The sequence below is a fragment of the Oncorhynchus masou genome, chromosome 28 (assembly GCF_036934945.1).
Source record: "Oncorhynchus masou masou isolate Uvic2021 chromosome 28, UVic_Omas_1.1, whole genome shotgun sequence".
NCBI classification, from domain to species: domain Eukaryota; kingdom Metazoa; phylum Chordata; class Actinopteri; order Salmoniformes; family Salmonidae; genus Oncorhynchus; species Oncorhynchus masou.
Window position 1 is genome coordinate 75,608,842 of NC_088239.1, and position 17,529 is coordinate 75,626,370.

At 42.2% G+C, this 17,529-nt stretch overlaps 1 protein-coding gene across 1 annotated transcript; it reads left to right on the top strand.

Moving 5' to 3' along the window:
- Positions 1-167: 167 nt before the first annotated feature.
- lrsam1 (leucine rich repeat and sterile alpha motif containing 1) lies at positions 168-17,424 on the top strand. The gene is made up of 24 exons (XM_064943376.1): positions 168-412; positions 848-1,097; positions 1,832-1,888; positions 2,195-2,239; positions 2,424-2,501; positions 3,012-3,080; positions 3,562-3,646; positions 3,811-3,932; positions 6,166-6,256; positions 6,556-6,665; positions 6,928-6,957; positions 7,082-7,204; positions 9,502-9,641; positions 10,175-10,219; positions 10,506-10,576; positions 10,759-10,858; positions 11,247-11,334; positions 11,757-11,831; positions 12,380-12,460; positions 13,326-13,520; positions 13,815-13,946; positions 14,667-14,742; positions 14,859-15,034; positions 15,105-17,424. The coding sequence occupies exons 2-24, from the start codon at positions 1,026-1,028 to the stop codon at positions 15,225-15,227; spliced, it is 2,184 nt and encodes a 727-aa protein (XP_064799448.1). The 5' UTR covers positions 168-412; positions 848-1,025; the 3' UTR covers positions 15,228-17,424.
- The last annotated feature ends 105 nt before the right edge of the window (positions 17,425-17,529 follow it).

The window sequence follows — 17,529 nt, forward strand, 5'->3', positions numbered from 1 at the left end:
TTCTGTGTTTTCCCAAAACGCTTATATGCCTCCCCAATGAAAAATATTTCGACAATTCAAAAATGTATTTAATGTAAAAGAGATGTATGTTTCTGGAATATGCACCATATTGCCAAAATGACGGAGCGATGGAGATTACTGTTCGATTAGAGAGGGGCGCGCCTCTCCCCGTTTTGGCTCGGTAACGTGACCAGCCTATGCCCGGTGCTCTCAGCGGTTCAGCAGAATCGAATCCGCCCATTGGGCAGGACTCATTTTGACAACGGGAACACTAAACAAAAACAGACAAACAGAAGAACCATCAAATAAAAACAGCAAACTATGTCTCTATCGGAAAATTGACCTGCGTACTCAACGTTATATTCAGACTCCAACTCGGATTTATCCCAAAACTAGTCGTTTCTAGTTAAAGGTTTGTCCAAAATGACTAAGCCGAAAGCTAACGTTAGTTAGCCAGTTAAATCATACATTAGAAAACTGTGGTAACTTGTTAGCTAGCTAAGGCTAGCTTACTTTAAGTAGCTAGCATACATAATTGGAAGAATTTGCTCTTGTCAACCGGATTGTTGCTAGCTAAATTAGCTAGCTATACCATATAGAGGCATTCAGCTGGTTAAACTAGCTAGCTAGAAGTCCTTCTAACCTTTAGATACGACAACTGTAATGTTTTGTTGATACAGTAGCGTATTTTGGCATCATCACATTTGTTGTGATTTTGTTGGTTTGTGTGTTTCTGTGTCTTTATATTGTTCTTAGGCCTAACTTATGTATTGACAATAACTCCTAAACGAGAGTAAGCTGAAAATGGGTTATGTGAACCTTAACAATGTATTTTTCTGTTCTACAGTATTGGTGAGACTGATTTCTCCACACTGGTCATTTCAAACCTCAAGCCATCTGCCCTCTGCTCGGAGTTCAATACCCGAGAGGAGGGGGCACAAATTCAGCCTCATACAGACAGATAGATATATAGACAGACAGACATATAGACAGACAGACTGGCAGAAGGACAGACAGGCATCAGGATGCCTCTGTTCTTCAGAAAGAGGAAGCCCAGTGAGGACTCCAAGAAGCGTCTGGAGTATCAACTGTGCCTGGTAAGGAGCTTTATCTCTCTGTGTATGTGAGTAATCCAGGTATTGAAGTCAGCAGCACTTTTGGTTTTCATGCTCCCCCTCTTGACAGGGTCTGATTCCGACCTGGGTCACCAGGGCCTGAATTTACAAATGTCTCATAGTAGGAGTGCTGATCTATGATCAGGTCCCCCATGTCTTGTTCATTATGATCTAAAAAGCTGAACTGTATCAAGTTGTTTTATAAAAACTTGAAAGGGGGAGGTGCCTTTACAAGCCTCTCTGGGTTTTCTACCTCTCCTGCACATGCTCTGTTAATTTTTCTTTAAAATTCTCATCATGTTGTTATGTTTTCTCTTGTGTGCAAATAAATAAAATAAAACTTATCCAAGGTCAGTACTTATACATTGTGATTATAGGCCCTGGTAAGTGGACTCTAACTTGGAGGGAGAAAAGAACTAGCAGTACTGCATTCCTTGAGGCCTAGATCCAAATATCACAAAAATAGGGTTTTGAATGCACATCAAACATAATAACAGTAGCTGGACAAAAGGAAGGCATACAAAAAAGGGAATGCCCAAACTGCCCGAAGACGATGTGGGTCAAAAAAATATATTTTATCACCTTAAAATTGATTGAACAATCACCTTTGGGGAGGCAAAACAATGATTGGATATGCCCTCTTCTGTGCACCAGATCAGAATACCCTCCTTGATCCATACTGACATCTTGCATTGACATCTTCTTTGTTTTGGCAGTCTAAAGAAGTAGGGGCTGGTGACATTCTGGACATCTCCGCTTGTGAGCTCACAGAGGTAAGTGTGATGTAGGTCTATAAATTTGCATAGATGTGTAGTATAGCAGGTATTAATGATAAATTAACGCTCAAGTCATGTTGTAAATGGAGGACACGAGAATGTAAGAATCTTTTTGTGGGCTATCTTGTAGTCTAGTCAACACTAAAACTTCCACATGTGCCTTTAAGTATACCAAGTTCTTCAAAGTAAAATCTAATCTCTGAAATGACAGCAGTACTATCAGCATCATGTAGCTATTAAAAAACATTGATCGTCTTGTTGACATGAAGAGGAAAATATATGTCTGGTGTCCCCTCTGCTCAGGTTCCAACCAGTGCGTTCTCCATATGCAAGGTGCTACAGAAGAAGGTAAGACTACCAATTATATGTGGAAGTCTGGGTCGATAAAGGAACTTGATGAATTTCATTTAATATCATTTACTGAATGGAATTGACCTAATCTCAAGCTTGTAGGTTACAAAGTGCAGAAGTCTTGCTCTTTAGAACACTGGTAAGCCAATAACATCCCTGTGTGTCTCTTTGATCTACCAAGGTCTTCATTCTCCATGGAAACCAGCTGAAGTCCTTGGTGCCCAAAGGCTGTTGCATCAACTTTCTGGTCACACTAAAGGTTTGAAGACAAAACATTGCATTGGACAAAGTAGGCATTACCTAGCCTGTATAGGACACAGTAGGCCTAAGCATTGCATAGGACACTGCACATTGCACAGGACAAAAACATCACTAAAGAAGCTGGGTATGGACAATGGGAGCATTACATTAGACACTGGTAGTATTAGATAGGGCAAGACATGTACTGTACTGGATGAGCACAAAGGACAAATCAAACACATTACATTGGAAAAAAACAAACATTAGAAATTCCAGTGTATTTTTCAAAATGAATACCTGTTATTAGTTGATCACTATGTACATTTAGTGATATTACGAGTTGAAGGAACTAGTATTTTTTTGTTGACTAGATTTACATTTGATGAGTTGTGTTTGACCTAATAAGCATGAGGGGTTAGTTAGTCAATGACCATAATTACCTGCATGATTCAGCAAACATTCAATCGGATGACTCCTTCCAACGAGGTACATCCTTACCCTTCCCGCTCTCCCTGTCCATTTCTCATAGGTGTTGGATTTGCACGAGAACATGCTGACCGCCCTCCCTGACGATATAGGGCAACTGGCATCCCTGCAGGTCAGATCATTATACATATAATAGCCTTTCAAGCTAGAATCCTTCAATGAAACATTAAGAAATTGTGCTCCCATCCCCTGTTTCGCTAAAAAGCTGAGTGATGGTGCTGGAGAAATGTAACCACTCTCACAGTCATAGACAGAGCTATGGATGCAAGGAATGACCATCCATGACTATCAAATGTATAGTTTTAACCATCATTTGATGCTATTCAGTGTTTGTTTACATTTACGTTGCTTACAAACATTGGAGTTAAACAAGATTATATTTTGTGTTCCGATGGGGTACGACAGTTGAACTAAACTAATGAGGCATTTAGAAGTTATTCTTTAAGAATCAATTAGTATAAATCATTAATATTTAAGTCCAAAAATGGATGTAGCCATTAAGGATTCTAGCTTTAATAACAGAAGGATATCAATGGAAACATACTGTACCTAAATGGATGCTCACCCGCTGCCATTTTGAATCCTCCACTTAGGTGCTGAATATAGAAAATAACCAGATCAAGGCCCTGCCGGACTCCATTGGGAATCTCAGACTTCTGCAGACCCTCAATGTGAAAGGTTTGTTTACCTTTGGTCTGAATGGGGTAGCCTTCCAGGGGAAGCCAACTTAGGAAATATATTTTATTTAGGAAAAGGATGCATGGATTTTGACGTAGTTTGAATAGGATATGGATTTGTTGGTGTATGTGTCTGTTTGTAAAGTACTTTATCTTCCTCCATAGGTAATTGTCTAAGTCAGCTGCCTACCTCTGTGGGCCGTATGAGCAGCCTGCGCACACTTGACCTGAGTGAGAACAGTGTGAGGGAGTTACCCCGGGACCTGGCTCTGGCACGCACTCTAGAGGTGTGTGTGTGTACTCGTACATTGCCAGAAGGAATGTTGCTTAATTGTAATTATAGGTCGACCGATTAGGATTTTTTTCAACGCCGACACCGATTATTGGAGGACCAAAAAAAGCTGATACCGATTTAATCGGCCGATTTCAACCCCCCAAAAATTACAATGTTTTTTAATTTTTTGTAATAATGACAATTACAACAATACTGAATGAACACTTATTTTAAGTTAATATAATACATCAATAAAAAACAATTTAGCCTCAAATAAATAATAAAATATGTTCAATTTTGTTTAAATAATGCAAAAACAAAGTGTTGGAGAAGAAAGTAAAAGTGCAATATGTGCCATGTAAAAAGCTAACGTTTAAGTTCCTTGCTCGGAACATGAGAACATATGAAAGTTGGTGGTTCCTTTTAACATGAGACTTCAATATTCCAAGGTAAGAGGTTTTAGGTTGTAGTTAATATAGTATTTATAGGACTATTTCTCTCTATACCATTTGTATTTGATATACCTTTGACTATTGGCTGTTGTTATAGGCACTTTAGTATTGCCAGTGTAACAGTATAGCTTCCGTCCCTCTCCTCGCCCCTACCTGGGTTCGAACCAGGAACACATCGACAACAGCCACCCTCGAAGCATTGTTACCCATCACTCCACAAAATCCGCGGCCCTTGCAGAGCAAGGGGAACAACTACTCCAAGTCTCAGAGCGAGTGACGTTTGAAACGCTATTAGCGCGCACCCCGCTAACTAGCTAGCCATTTCACATCGGTTACACCAGCCTAATCTCGGGAGTTGATAGGCTTGAAGTTATAAACAGCGCAATGCTTGAAGCACAGCGAAGAGCTGCTGGCATAACGCACGAAAGTGCTGTTTGAATGAATGCTTACGAGCCTGCTGCTGCCTACCACCGCTCAATCAGACTGCTCTATCAAATATCAAATCATAGACTTAATAATAACACACAGAAATAAGAGCCTTTGGTCATTAATATGGTCGAATCTGGAAACTATCATTTCGAAAACAAAATGTTTATTATTTCAGTGAAATACGGAACCGTTCTGTATTTTATCTAACGGGTGACATCCCTAAGTCAAAAAATTGCTGTTACATTGTACAACCTTCAATATTATGTCATAATTACGTACAATTCTGGCAAATTAGTTGGGCCAGGCGGCCCAAACTGTTGCGTATAACCTGACTCTGCGTGCAATGAACGCAAGAGAAGTGACAATTTCACCTGGTTAATATTGCCTGCTAACCTGGATTTCTTTTAGCCAAATATGCAGGTTTAAAAATATATACTTCTGTGTATTGATTTTAAGAAAGGCATTGGTGTTTATGGTTAGGTACAGTCGTGCAACGATTGTGCTTTTTTCCCCCGCAAATGCGCTTTTGTTAAATCATCCCCCGATTGGCGAAGTTGGCTGTCTTTGTTAGGAAGAAATAGTCTTCACACAGTACGCAACGGGCCAGGCAGCCCAAACTGCTGAATATACCCTGACTCTGTTGCAAGAGAAGTGACACAATTCACCTAGTTAAAAGAAATTCATGTTAACAGGCAATATTAACTCAATATGCAGGTTTAAAAATATATACTTGTGTATTGATTTTAAGAAATGCATTGATGTTTATGGTTAGGTACATGTTGGAGCAACGACAGTGCTTTTTCGCGAATGTGCACCGCATCGATTATATGCAACGCAGGACACGCTAGATAAACTAGTAATATCATCAACCATGTGTAGTTAACTAGTGATTATGATTGATTGATTTTTACAAGGTAAGTTTAATGCTAGCTAGCAACTTACTTTGGCTTCTTACTGCATTCGTGTAACAGGCAGGCTCCTCGTGGAGTGCAATGAGAGGCAGGTGGTTAGAGCGTTGGACTAGTTAACTGTAAGGTTGCAAGATTGAATCCCCGAGCTGACAAGGTAAAAATCTGTTGTTCTGCCCCTGAACAAGGCAGTTAACCCACCACTCCTAGGCCGTAATTGGAAATAAGAATGTGTTCTTTAACTGACTTGCCTAGTTAAATAAAGGTGGAATAATAATACAAAAAAAAAAACCTGACCAAATCCGTGTCCAAAAATACAGATTTCCGATTGTTTTGAAAACTTGAAATTGGCCCTAATTAATCGGCCATTCCGATTAATCGGTCGACCTCTATTTGTAATAACACTCATTTCCATTCTGTATGCTGTTAACAACCGGTCTGTGTTTTCTCATACCAGAGCCTGACCCTGGACGCTGCTCTCATGTCCTACCCCCCTGCCTCGGTGTGCACCATGGGGACTGAGGACATCCAACGGTTCCTCTGCACTGGTGAGTTAGAAAAGTACTATTAGTATAGTGTTACTCAGACAATTTTGGTGGAATTGCAATGTAGACATATGGTCCCTACTGTACTATAAAACAGTGCAGTTATTCCATAATTTCAGGACTTCTGATTCAGACACCCCAAACAAACTTGCTCAGTTTCCAAGAAAATGGCAACAGAACATGACATAAGTATAAGGAAGTCCCTAGTCAGGCAAGAGGAAATTCAGTCAATACTCTCACTTCTACCCACTCATTTACACACTTTGTCTCATCTTTCTGTCTGTGTGTGTGTGTTTTGACAGAGCTGGGGGAGGAGTACTGCCCCTCATCTCAGTTCCTGCTGCCCGTGCTGGAGAGTGACTCAGGGAAGCAGAGCCCGGACGATGTGGATAGCCTGGAGGGGGCCTGGCAGGTGAGTGCTGGCCTGGGCTGTCAACTTGCAACCATCTTAGTTCTGTGGAGCAGCAAGGGCCATTTTAGAGAGGAACATACACCAACCTTTCACAGAGCAATGAAGGAGCTCTCTCTTTCATTCTTTTACAAACACGCACATATGAAAGCACGCGCACACACTATGAGATGGACCCACACACCATGACAATCTCAATGTAATGATTTATTTTGATTATTGTCATGACTGATGACACTGCTTGTTTCCCTGTCTCCATTTGCAGAGTAAGTTCAATGACTTTGAGAAGAGAAAGGTACTATAGGAGACTTTTTAAATCACATTTTATCGTCACTCAATGGTTGGTGACTCAGAGTTAATGACAGACTCTATCACTTTCTTTCTTTGTCTCACACACACACACACGCACACACACACAGGAGCAGAAGCACCAGGAGAAACTGGCATTTGAGCGTCAGCTGGAACAGAAGCAGAAGGAGCATCACCAGCTCATCCTCATGAACAACTCCCACAAGGAGAACATCTTGCTGTCTGTCAGACAGGTGACTGCTGGGCTCACACACACACGCACCACACAGACACACAATCTCTAATATAGCAACCATCACAGTCATTGTAAAGACCCTTGGAAAGCCCATAATAGTCTTTAGCATTGGCAACCTTCATTAGAACTTCATTTAGTATAAGACTACATATGCCTTACTACAGTGTTATTCAGTGTCGGGGTCTTGACCCCTAATGGTGTGGCACAACAATATATAGATATACAGGGCCTTCGGAAAGTATTCGGACCCCTTGACTTTTCCCACATTTTGTTTCGTTATAACCTTATTCTGAAATGGATTAAATAAAACTTTCTTCATCAATCTACACACAATACCCCATAAAGACAAAGCGAAAACAGGTTTTTAGAAAGGTTTGCAAATATATGTAAATAAGGTATTTCTGTTTTTTATTTTTAATAAGTAGTCAGACCCTTTGCTACGAGACTCAAAATTGAGCTCAGAATTGAGCTCAGGTGCATCCTGTTTCCATTGATCATCCTTGAGATGTTTCTACGACTTGATTGGAATCCACTTGTGGTAAATTCAGTTGATTGGACATGATTTGGAAAGGCACACACCTGTCTATATTAGGTCCCACAGTTGACAGTGCATGTCAGAGTAAAAACCAAGCCATGAGGTCAAAGGAATTGTCCGTGGAGCTCCGAGACAGGATTGTGTCCAGGCACAGATCTGGGGAAGGGTAGCAAAAAAAATTGTGCAGCATTGAAGGTTCCCAAGAGCACATTGGCCTCCATCATTCTTAAATGGAACATGTTTGGAACCACCAAGACTTCCTAGAGCTGGCCACCCGGCCAAACTGAGCAATCTCTGACAGAGCTCCAGAGTTAATCTGTGGAAATGAGAGAACCCTCCAGAAGGACACCCATCTTTGCAGCACTCCACCAATCAGGCCTTTATGGTAGAGTGGCCAGACAGAAGCCACTCCTCAGTAAAAGGCACATGACAGCCCGCTTGGAGCTAAAGACTCTCAGACCATGAGAAACAAGATTCTCTGGTCTGATGAAATCAAGAATTAACTCTTTGGCCTGAATGCCAAGCATCACATCTGGAGGAAACCTGGTACCATCCCTATGGTAAAGCATGGTGGTGGCAGCATCATGTTGTGGGGATGTTTTTCAGCGGCAAGGACTGGAGACTAGTCAGGATCGAGGCAAAGATGAACGGAGCAAATTACAGGGAGATCCTTGATGAAAACCTGCTCAGTACCTTGGACTGGGGCGAAGGTTCAACTTCCAACAGGACAATGACCTTAAGCACACAGCCAAGACAATGCAGGAGTGTCTTCAGGACAAGTCTCTGAATGTCCTTGAGTGGCCCAGCCAGAGCCCGGACTTGAACGCGATCGAACATCTCTGGAGAGGCCTGAAAATAGCTGGGCAGCAATGCTCTCCATCCAATCTGACAGAGCTTGAGAAGATCTGCAGAGAAGAATGGAAGAAAGTCCCCAAATACAGGTGTGCCAAGCTTGTAGTGTCATACCCAAGAAGACTCAAGACTGTAATCGCTACCAAAGGTGCTTCAACAAAGTACTGTTGTGTCTGAATACTTATTTAAGTTTGATATTGCAGTTCATAAATTAGCAAAAAATGTCTATAAACCAGTTTTTGCTTTGACATTATAGGGTATTGTGTGTAGATTGATGAGGGGGGAAAAAACAAATACATTTTATGATAAGGCTGTAACCCAACAAAATGTGGAAAAGGTTAAGGGGTCTGAATACTTTCCGAAGGCATTGTTTATTGAGTAAATGTATTTATTGGTTTCTTTACATTTTGATAAGAGATGTTATTTGTTGGCGTAAAATCGAATTGTACCGATTTTTAAGATTGTGTCATTAGATTTGGGGTGAAGTCGCAAGAAATTCTTGGGGGAAAAAATGGGGTCCCCAGAACTCTAGCAGAAGAAATGGGTTCCCTGCTGAAAAAGTTTCAATATCACTGCCCTATTACTATATGTCAGAGAATGTTGAGTTGAGCTGGCCAATCCTTTACTCCCTGCCTCGGCACTTCTCTTCCCCTCTACAGGTCATACCTTGATGAAGGCATTTGCTGAAACGTGTTGGGTTTAATATATATATATTTTTTTTCGAAGCAGACTTCCATTGTCCTATTAAAAGTTGACATACAATAATTGATTTATTTGGTGCATTTCCCCAGCTATTATTTATTTTTGCTGTCACAGTACACAGCAGCATCTCTGTAGCACTTCGGGGTAAAGTGCCTTGCTCAAGGGCACAACGGCGGTAGGTAGTCATGTCTTCTCCCCCTCTCCAGGAACAGGAGCGTCTGGAGCTAGGCGTGTCAGTGCAGCAGAGGTTCCAGGAGGTTGAGAGGCAGAGGATTCTGGGTAAGGTCCGCCAGGCCGAGACGGGCATCGCTAACCGCATCAACAACCTGCTACTGGACAACAAACGGTGAGGACGAGAGAGAGCGAGGAGGAGGGGGAGGGGGTTGCACATGTTTGCCAGTTTTACTCGTAATAAAAGTGGACAATGAGATGCAGAAAAAGGAGACGTGTTCAAGATTCTAAAAATATTGGATGATGACATTTGTTGACATGTATCATTAATCTTGATCTTGTGGTCTTGGGACCACATAAATGCAGTCTGGGTCTCCGTCTCCGTTAATGGTCTCAAACAAGACCATTTTGTTGGTACTAAACTTTACCCAATACATATTTTTGTCAGTGTTCTGTGGCTAAATAGGGGTGACATAGCACACAATTGCCAGAGTACCTTGGTTCACTAATGTGGCAGCTGGGCACTAGGCTCTGCATCCAAATGGCACCCTATTCCCTATGTAGTGTACTACTTTTGACCAAGAGAAGTGCACTATATAGGGTGCCATTTGGACTGCAACATGGTTCTTGAGGCTGGGCGTGGGTCTCAAGCGCTCTAGGCTTAACTCCCATCTCTGATTGACTGTGTGTTTGTGTGTGTCTTTTCAGACAAAGAAAGAGTTCAGAGTTTCTCCAACAGTTGGAGCAGGACCGGTAAGTGGGAGAGAGCCTTTCTTATCGATCCACCCTTACTGGAGCAATCCATCTATGATCCTAGAAGCTAAAAAGATTACAGCTCTTTCGCTGACTGAGGTACTCAACGATCTGACTCATATTCCAAATAGAATGACGATTTATGAACAGTGTCAAGTGGAAGCTGCAGGCCAGAATTTCATTCTAGAATACGTATTAAAATGTTTAAAAAATATATTAAAACGGAATACTGCTGAAAAATAATTGTTACAATGTGAGATGTCTTTCTTTCCATTATTCTGTGCAGGATACGGATGGAGCATCTGACGGCCATCACACAAGAAGAGACCAACTCACTCAGGAAGAGAGAGGTAGCAGGTGAGCATGGGAAATGTAGTCTCCAAGAAAAAGTCCAGAGCAAGTTTGGAAGGATGTGGATTGTGGATTGAAGCTATAACCTCTGAACTGATTGCAGTTAGCATAAGGAACGGGGTCTCTCAAAGTCTTATCTTTGTTTTTCCTTTGTCTCCTCTCTCTCTTGTCTCTCTTTCTTTCTCCAGTGGCCATGCAGAAGATGTTGTCAGAGAGCTGCTCTATGCGTCTGATGCAGGAAGCCAGTGACTCACGCAGACAGAGTCTGGTCTCTGAGGCCTGCAGGAGGTCAATACACACAGACAGACATACACGTTTGTTTTACTATCCTTGTGGGGACCAAACAATTGATTCCCTTTCAAAAATCTATTTTCCTAACCCTGATTTTAACCCTAACTCTTAATTCTAATCCTAACCCTAAACATAACCCCAGTCTAAAATAGCTTATTTTCTTTGTGGGGACTAGCGAAATTCTAGTCGGAATTTTTCTTGTTTTACTGTCCTTGAGGACTTCTGGTCCCCATAAGGATAGCAAAACCAAAGCACGCACACACACACCACATGCTTTATCAATGAGATATTGTTTGGTGTAGTTCTCTTTGAGCACTTTATTTTTGTAGGAGGTTCCTGATTAGAAACGCATTTCCACCTTGCTTCCTCTCTCCTCTCGTCGTAGTCTGGAGAGTCAGGACAGGAAGTTCGATCAGGTGCTTTCACTCCAGCAGCTAGACAAATCCAAAGCCATCGCTTGTATCCTACAGGAGGTAAAATATATATTTACTGCCATGTGCATCACAAACAGATAGATAGTAAACAAAGATTTACAATGTTTTCACAAGCTAGTGAGAATGTCTAGTGTTACATGAAACACTTGGTACTGACATCGCACTTTGGTAAAGTTGGATCATACGTTGGAAAGAGTATAGAAACAGGTAGCCGACTAAACTCAACTCCACGATTTAGAGTTGAGAGGTGACTGATGGTGGACAGGCTGGACATTGTCCTGTGTAAATGCAGGCTATTCTTTGGGTGCTGAAAGTTTTTGATAAAACAACATCATTCTATGTGATGTTAGATCTCTAGTTTGCCCATACAAGTCGCCACTCAACTCCATTGTAAATCGTGGAAAACAAGGAAACCCAGCCCAGTTGAAATGGCTGACATTACTCTCTGTGGCCCTCTACAGGAGGAGATGCAGAAGGCAGCCTTCCAGGTACTGCAGCTGCAGAAGGACAGTGTGCACGGCTATATCCAACAACAGGTACCTGTGGTAACACACCGTCAACATGCATTCAGTATGAATTCACTGTCATTCCATATACACACATTAAGTGTCATTTTATATAACATTCAGTATCTTTCAATATTACACACATTCAATGTTTCTATCATTAACAGGAATACTACACACTACTCAACAAATCTGGCAATACAGAGGTGTATTAGTCCTGTGTTAGATCTATAGACCCTGGACGACATTATTATTTATTTGTAATCATTTTTGGACATCTTCACTATGACGTCTGTATCATTCAATCACACACGTTGAATATCAAGGTTTAGACAAACTTTAGGCTGTAGAAACCAACTGGGAGTGCAGGCTTTTGTTCCAGCCCATCACTAACTAACAGCTGATCCCTCCCAGCCTTTTCTGTTGTTTTTATGTTTGGGGAAGACTGCTTGTCTGAAGGTAGAATCATGCGGTTTCCATTAATCCCAGTGCTTTTTGCATTACATGCCATCATCCCCCTACCGAGTTTGCTGCCGGAGCCTCCAGCTCACCTCCCTGTTATGTTCATATGTTTCTAGATCAGGCTAATAGAAGGAGAGTTAATGCAGCTGACTAAACTGGAGGTTAAGAGACACAATCTGGACGCTGAGAACCTGCAGGTACGTCATAGATATAAGCAAATAGTTTGACATCACTGACATGTAGCCTAGCGGTTAAGAGCGTTGCTGGTTCGAATCCCTGAGCCGACTACGTGAAAATCTGTCGATGCCCTTAAGTAAAGCACTTAACCCAAATTGCTTCTGTAAATCGCTCTAGATAAAGAGTGTCTGCTAAATTACGAGATTATGTCATGACTATTTTACATACACTACAAAACTAGATCCCCCTCGCTTCTATCCGGCCCCTACCCCGGCTTCTATCCGGCCCCTACCCCGGCTTCTATCCGGTCCCTACCCCGGCTTCTATCCGGCCCCTACCCCGGCTTCTATCCGGCCCCTACCCCGGCTTCTATCCGGCCCCTATCCCGGCTTCTATCCGGTCCCTACCCCGGCTTCTATCCGGTCCCTACCCCGGCTTCTATCCGGTCCCTACCCCGGCTTCTATCCTGTCCCTACCCCGGCTTCTATCCTGTCCCTACCCCGGCTTCTATCCTGTCCCTACCCCGGCTTCTATCCTGTCCCGACCCCGGCTTCTATCCGGTCTCGACCCCGGCTTCTATCCGGTCTCGACCCCGGCTTCTTTTCTTGAATATTCTACCTTGGTTTAGCCCCTCCATGTCATTCTGCCATGAGTACATTTCATGCCTCTTATTTGAAGAGGACAGGGTGTGGGCATTGAGCATAGATAAGATATTGCACAGCTTTATGCATGACGGTATGTGACTAATTATTCATATAGATTGGGATTATTATTCAAATATTCTCTTATTTTCTCTGGTGAACTCTTTTAGGCAGGTTAGTGAGGTTTAGACAAACTTGCATGAGGAACTGCCAGTGCTCTCCTCTGACGTGTGTGTGTGTGCAGGAGGTGCTGTGGGAGCAGCGATCGGCTCTCAGTGACCTGCTGCAGCAGCTGCTGAAGGAGAAGGACCAGAGAGAGGTGGAGCTGAGACAGGTCCTCCAGGAGATGGAGCTGAAGAGTGACTCCAACCAGCAGAACTACTGGCTGATCCAGTACCAGAGGCTGCTGGACGCCAAGCCTCTGTTGCTACGCATGCAGGTAGCTACACTACCTTATACCACCATAATACACCACCTGTGTGGCTGTTAGTAGAGCATGCACTTGCAGCACCAGGATTGTGGGTTCGATTCCTGCTGGGGCAGCCCATTCAATAAAGTCATGTAGCATCTGCTAAATGGTGTATTATTTTTATATTACCAAAAATTATACACGGAATAAATTCCAAAGCATTGAGTTTTTTAATGAAGGATAATGTCCCTGGATAATGTTTTGAATGTTGTCCCCCTCCTCAAAGATATTGAATTGACCTAAACTCTTCTCTCTCTGTCTCAGGAGGTTGGTGTGGAGAGTGACCTTGTCAGTCTGCTGTGTAAGCTGTCAGCCCAGCATTATCTCCCCATCATGGCCCACCACAGAGTCACTTCCGAGGCCCTGCGCCACATGACCACCAAAGACCTCCGCAAGGTGTGTAAAAATGAAGTTTGTCATGGAATCAACACAGACATGGCAATTACATAACATGTTTTAAAGGTGCTACACATAGGATATTTCTGCATTGTAATTTCAGAAAATGTCCATAATATATCTGTAGTTATAGTGGAATGATAGTGTTTCACAGTGTTCCTTACCTGCCAGTGTTGTGATTGGCTGTGATATTTGCCTATTGATTTCTCCTGCCGGAGTGGCATCTGTTGTCAAACTGGGTAAAATGTTCTGACTTTGAGGCTGTGTTATCTAGTGGAATTTGAAATTTCCTGGTTGCTAAAATTCTAGACTGTTTTTTCAGTTTGTGAGAAAACGATCACAGAATGGTGTAGGGAGTCATTGTACCATCTAAATCGCTGTGAAACATATTTTAATAACAAAAATTGTGTTTTTACAGCTGCTTAAAGCTGGTGGACTAAATCTGAAAGCAACTTTTGGTTTTGGATCACCAGCTTCAAAGAGCTGTAAAAACACTTTTGTTATTTAAAAGATATTACACAGCGATTTAGATCGTACACTTCAGTGCTTGTTCTCTCAAACTAAAGTTGAGTGAACAGTGTAGAATTTTGAAACATTTTCTGGAGAAAACAATGTGTTTACATTTTACATTACATTTAAGTCATTTAGCAGACGCTCTGTTGCACCTTTTTAATGTCAGTGTGTTCAAATGATTGTGTCCCCCCCCTGCTTTTCTCCCAGCTGGGAATCAATGAGATGGGTATCCAGAAGGCTCTTCTCAACTGGGCCAGGGAGCAGCCCACCACGCCTTCTGAAGGTACGCACACACTCTGCTTTAAACAAGTCACCTACTGCACTATTGGGTGATAGAATGTGCTACAAATGCATTTTTGATCCATTACTGTGTCACCTAATTCTCTCCCTCTCCCCCAGGGGCCTGCAAGGCCGATCCTCAGGAAGAGGAAGCTGTCCTGTCACCATCTTCTCTGCCCAGCGCCCCCGGCGAGACACCCACCTCCACCCCTCCACTGACCCCCATCAACCCCTCAGCCCCCAGCCTCATAGACGGCCCGGGTAGCTCAGAGTGTGTGGTGTGCATGGAGACAGTGGTAAGCAGGCAGACATTCAGACACTCCAGTTATTGTATTCTGTCTCCCTCTCATTGTGTGTCTCTCTCAGTCTCAGGTAATCTTCCTGCCCTGTGGCCACGTGTGCTGTTGCCAGATGTGCAGCGATGCCCTCCAGACCTGCCCCTTGTGTCGCAGCAACATCGCCCAGCACCTACGCCTCTACCACGGCTAAAGGGACCTTCTTTCCAACCCTCTGATGCCTCAATGTGGCCTTGGAGAGCCACAAGCACTCTACCTGCAGGCTTTTGTTCCAGCACTCACTTCGTCTTATGCCTGGCAATATCTGCAACTTTTATCATACAAGTCTAGGAAATAGCCTGTTTTCTCATCTTTAACTCTGTCAACCAAGTCACTTTTTTTATTCACATTTTGTGACCCAAAAGGGACAAGGTCAATCAATGACTGTTAGGTGTGGTGGGGGATAGATGTCTTGCCTTAGTGAAATAACTGTCTGAGGGACTGTACCTTTGCTCACTCCTCTCTTCATAGTTGAAATAGTGGTTGGCCACCCTTTAAAATGAATCATCATACATATCTATGCGCATCCATCCAATGGTAACCAATGACACTTCTGATCTCTCTCTCTTTCTCCATTCAAGTGCTCTTATAGTCATTTGTAAACATAGCATGCTACAGGTTATAGGAAACTCATATTGTACGGAATGATACCATCAAACAATCTGAGTGTTAAAAATATGCTGAATATGAAGACATTTAATGATATTCAATTGAAATTGTAATGTGGTGATGTAAGTGTTATGTTCCTTAGCTGGTTATGTGATCACTTTCAACTTGTGTGTGTATTCAGCTTCTGAATGTATTCTCTTGGATGGTTCAATAGACGCTATCATACTCTCTCCTAGCATTTGCCACAGTAGATCACCTATATGTACTGTCAATGGCTTTTCACGCACTGAGCCGAGCTGATCTGGGCTGGGCCCGGTTTCCCAAAATCATCTTGTGGCTAAGTGAATCGTAAGAACCTTCGTAGGAGCGTTGTTTCCCAAAACCACCGTTACTAAAGATGCACTTAACGCGTGTTATTTAACGGTAGCCTCAGACCACTTGTAGAACAGCTAAGTGCGTCGTTACATTTTTTTGCCCTTTCAGTTTATACACGATCTACGGATGTTTACCTGTGACCGCCGATAACTACAAATACAAAGTTCCAATGTCTTTGCAATTGTTACAAGCGAATGATACAAATTAAAAACCGAGATGTGTTGGCTACATAGGCCAATATGTAAATCAATGTCATGTTAATTCCATCGAGTTATATTTATCTCATTTTAGTGCTGTCTAAGTTTCCTCTATTGGATGTATAACGTGCGCACTGATGTTCCAAAGCTACGACGGTGCATTATAGGATAGCCTCAGCAATGGAATACGCCGTCTCAATATTTGCAGCCATATGGTGATATCTCGGAGCTGTTCCGTCGTCGTATTGTGGAACAATTTGAATGGAGAAAGCTGATCCAAGGGCAGCACTGCCTTTGTTTCGACACCACACTAAGTGAATGTTCCCAATGTAGTGCTTTGGGAAACATGAGATTTCTTCGGTTGTTATAGGAACGATCCATCGTTAAAAACATTCGTAAACTTAAATGGCATCGCTATCGGGAAAACCCGGGGCCTGGTCTGGTTAGGCGTCTACCATGTCATAAGAAAATCTCTGGTTTGGTTTGGCAAACTTGTGTGAAAAGAGTATCAGTGTCAGCTACATGATCATTTAAAGCTGCTCTAGAATGTAAATATATACAGAAAAATGTATAGAATATATCCTTTAATTTGTATGCAGTCAAATATAGTTACACTGCATATAATAGCATGTTATACACACACCTGTTTAATATTTACTAATTGCTTAGATTGATATACACTATTGGAAGGAAACTGAACAAACGAAATGGGCAGATAAAATATCATATGTGGGTGTCATTTGATGCAGTGGGCAAAGCCTGCCACCGAGCCTCGATGGAAACCATATTGCTAATTTAAGAGTATCACATGGTCAGGCCTCCAGCCTCAGATTTATGCCTGCATCGCTCTCGGTCTTCTATGCATTAAATGCTGAACTTTCTAGATGTTAAACCACTTCAGTCTATTTAATGTATACTTCTTTCATTCCAGTGTTGGTAAGAATGGGTTGTCATCACTTAGGTAACACTCCTGCTATAATGACCATAGGAATTCATGCATTAAAAGAAGGCATGTTCATGTAGCCTTGCTTATATTGAATTATTTCATGCCATGCATGTTGTCACTTTATGACAATGTTATTGCAGGATACGTGGAGTAACGGTTACCGCCACTTCTCTTCACTGGTAGTTTGATGGAAAAACCCTATGCAAATAAAATCTGCTCTACCATTTTCTTGGTTTGTGATTTGACAGTGCATTATCTTAGTCGTTTAATGCACTGACATTTATTGAATAAAATGTAAATTACATTTTGATAGTACTATGGTCGCAAAT